This window comes from Juglans microcarpa x Juglans regia, chromosome 2S, assembly GCF_004785595.1.
Source record: "Juglans microcarpa x Juglans regia isolate MS1-56 chromosome 2S, Jm3101_v1.0, whole genome shotgun sequence".
In the NCBI taxonomy this organism is placed as follows: domain Eukaryota; kingdom Viridiplantae; phylum Streptophyta; class Magnoliopsida; order Fagales; family Juglandaceae; genus Juglans; species Juglans microcarpa x Juglans regia.
The window spans coordinates 22,485,354-22,488,366 of NC_054597.1; the positions used below are offsets into that span (position 1 = coordinate 22,485,354).

Consider the following 3,013-nt stretch of genomic DNA (forward strand, 5'->3'; position numbering starts at 1 on the left):
ATATTATTCTATCTAACTAAGGTAAAAACTATACATGAAGTTAAATAACTTGTACATGTGATAAGTTTGAAAATATATACCATTGCAGCACTCATATTCATAACAAAGTAGAAACGTCCTTGGTTCATTTTTTTTTTCTTTTTAGTTTTCTTTTCTTGAACTAGCAAGATCTCTCATGATCTTTGTTGGAGTGTGTCCACAATACATCTAGCTATGATCGCTCTAAAAATAGGCTTGTGAGGCTTAGTGTTGAATGCCATAAAAGACTTGAGAATGCCTTGTAACACCTATCTAGAGTTAAAAAGAATAATCTCATTTTACAAAACTAAGGGGACTTGAAATGCTATTATCCTTATAAACGTTAACTAATTAGAAGTCCAATATAAAAGACTATACATCTTTTTTTTTTGTTGAAAATAATACCTCATTCTTTCATTCATTCATAGAACAGTGTCTCCAAAGCCTTCCTTGTCTTTCTGTAAACAGGAAGAAATAAAAGTCGGTGCCTCTTCTATCCATACACTCTCTCTACATTTGAATGTATAGATGCCTTGGCCAAAATGTGTGCTACCGTGTTTGTATTTCTGCATGTATATTGAACTGTCCACTTGGACCAAGTGAATAAAAATGACTTTGAGTTTTCAATGATGCTTCCATAGCAACACAAATCTTCATCTAGATTATATATGGCTTTAACAATGTTCTGAGCATCCCCTTCAAATGTCACTCTATTGAGTCCCAAGTCACTGCATGGTTCTATGGCTTTTCTGAGTGCAAGTCCCTCTGCTATTACTGGTTGATCCACATAACCTCTTGCTCCACAATAAGCTACTATGACTTCCCCCTTTTCATCTCTGATGAAGACTTCTATCCCCAGTTGCCTATGCTTGATATCACAAGCTACATCCCAATTAGTTTTGAAACTATTTTCTCCTGGTGGTAACCATTTCTGGAAATTTTTAGTTGAACTTCGATTGTTAGGCATACTTGAATCTTTTGTCCCCTCCTTTACTGAATGGAATTCTTCCCGTAATTCTTTGGCAGTTCTGATGACACTACTTGGACTAGAGAATTTATTTTCAAAAATGAATATGTTCCTTTGCAACCATACATCCCTCATGATGACTGCAACTTCCTCTAACTCATTCTTATTAAACTTCCCTGACAAATCCTCCCATAGCTTTAGCAGATCAACTTCATTAACACTCCACTTCTGAATTGCTCTATGAGACTCAACCCACACATCTCTAGTAGCAGGGCAATGCCAAAGAACATGCATAGCTGTCTCATCACCTATCAAACAAATGGGGCATAGAGGATTTTCAATAACTTTTTTTGCAAAAAGGTTACCCCTCGTAGCAAGAAGATTATTCCCTACCTTCCACATAAAAATTTTAATCTTACCGGGAATTTTCATATCCCATATGGTCTTCCACCTGCTATCTATCTCAACCTCCCTTGAAGACTCTCCACCACTGCCTTCTTTCTAGTTTCTTCCAAATAGTATGCACTCTTAATTGAAAAAGAAAAAGAACTTTCTAAAGGGACCCCAAATCAATTTGTCCTCCACACCCCTTGTGCTAATTGGAATACTGCATATATGATCAACTTCTTGTTTGTTGAATACTGACCTGATTAGCCCTTCATTCCATTCATTTGAATCATCATCAATTAGGTCTTTGCTTCCAGTTCGAGATAGGGGATTGAACACAAAAGGCTGAGGGGGTTTGCAACCATTTTTGTCCCTAAATGCTGATTTTTGCTCCATTCCCAACTTTCCATCTTAACCCCTTCTTTAGTAACCCCAAAGAACTCCATACACTCCTCCATATCAGAGAGGGAGCATTCCCCAAACTTGCTTCTGTGATAGAGGTGTTCCTGAAATATTTCTCTTGTAGATCTTGGCAACCATTGAATGAGGACTTTGTAACAATCTCCAAGACAATTTAGCAAGAAGGGCTAAGTTGAAACTTGCCAGGTCTCTAAACCCCAACCCTCCATTTCCCTTGGCTTTCCCCATTTTTTGCCAACTCCTCCATTGAATCCCATTGCTTTTCTATTGGTTTCTCCACCAAAATTTAGAAAGCATAACATTGATCTCCTTGCAGTGTTTTTTTGGCAACTTGAAAACACTCATTGTGTAAGAGGGAATGGCTTGTAATACAACCTTGATCATAATCTCCTTGCCTACCCCTGAAAGGAAGCAATTCTTCCAATTGTTAATTTTCTACCATACTCTCTCCTTGAGACCTCTAAAAGTATGATACTTAGATTTACCAACCATGGTGGGTAATCCGAGGTATTTTTCATAACTACCTTGTACCAGGGACCCCTCTTCACTTAGTATCGAATTCCTGACTGCTAGAGGTGTGTTTGAACTAAAGAAAACTGCTATCTTTTCTTTATTCAGAAATTGCCGTGATCCTCTTTCATACCTTAGCAAAAAATCTTGCAGTCTCCTCCATTCCTCCATACAAGCTCTCACAAATAAAATGCAATCATATGCAAATAGTAAATGATTGACTCTATCCCTCCTCTCACAACTGTAACCCCTCTAATGTTCCCTACCAAATCTGAATTATTAAGCATTGAGCTTAGTCCTTTAGCACACAAAATGAATAAGTAAGGGGATAAGGGATCTCTTTGTCTGAAGCCCCTCGAAGGAAGTATTTTTGCTCGTAGCTTGCCATTGACTAACACAGAATAAGAAACTGAGGTGATGCAACTCATAACTAATTCTGTCCATTCATCATAGAAACCAAGCTTCTTCATAATTGCCTCTAGCGTGAGAATACATCTCCGAGACGTAGGGATTAAGAGATTGGGAATCCTCCAATGGAAGGGGGATAGGCCATAGTTGAAGCTATTCGCCAGATGACTGACGTGGTGCATACTCAGGTGGAACAAGGACATAATGCTAGACAAGTACTGCCTATAGGAGAACAAGGATGTACCTACGAGAAGTTCATGGTGTATGGATACTCGAATTTCATTAGAACAGAAGGACCTTTGA

General features: G+C 38.2%; 1 protein-coding gene across 1 annotated transcript; it reads right to left on the reverse strand.

Annotated features, from left to right (window-relative positions):
• Window positions 1-511: 511 nt before the first annotated feature.
• On the reverse strand, window positions 512-1,768 carry LOC121253474. The gene is made up of 2 exons (XM_041153485.1): window positions 1,594-1,768; window positions 512-1,293 (listed from the first exon to the last, which is right to left on the reverse strand). The coding sequence occupies exons 1-2, from the start codon at window positions 1,766-1,768 to the stop codon at window positions 512-514; spliced, it is 957 nt and encodes a 318-aa protein (XP_041009419.1).
• Window positions 1,769-3,013: the final 1,245 nt, after the last annotated feature.

Excerpts from the sequence above, each read along its gene's own strand:
- LOC121253474 (XM_041153485.1), bottom strand. The coding sequence starts at position 1,768 with ATGGAGCAAAAATCAGCATTTAGGGACAAAAATGGTTGCAAACCCCCT. Across the intron at positions 1,294-1,593 it reads AGAAGTTGATCATATATGCA|GTGATGAGACAGCTATGCAT; the intron begins GTATTCCAATTA and ends TTTGTTTGATAG.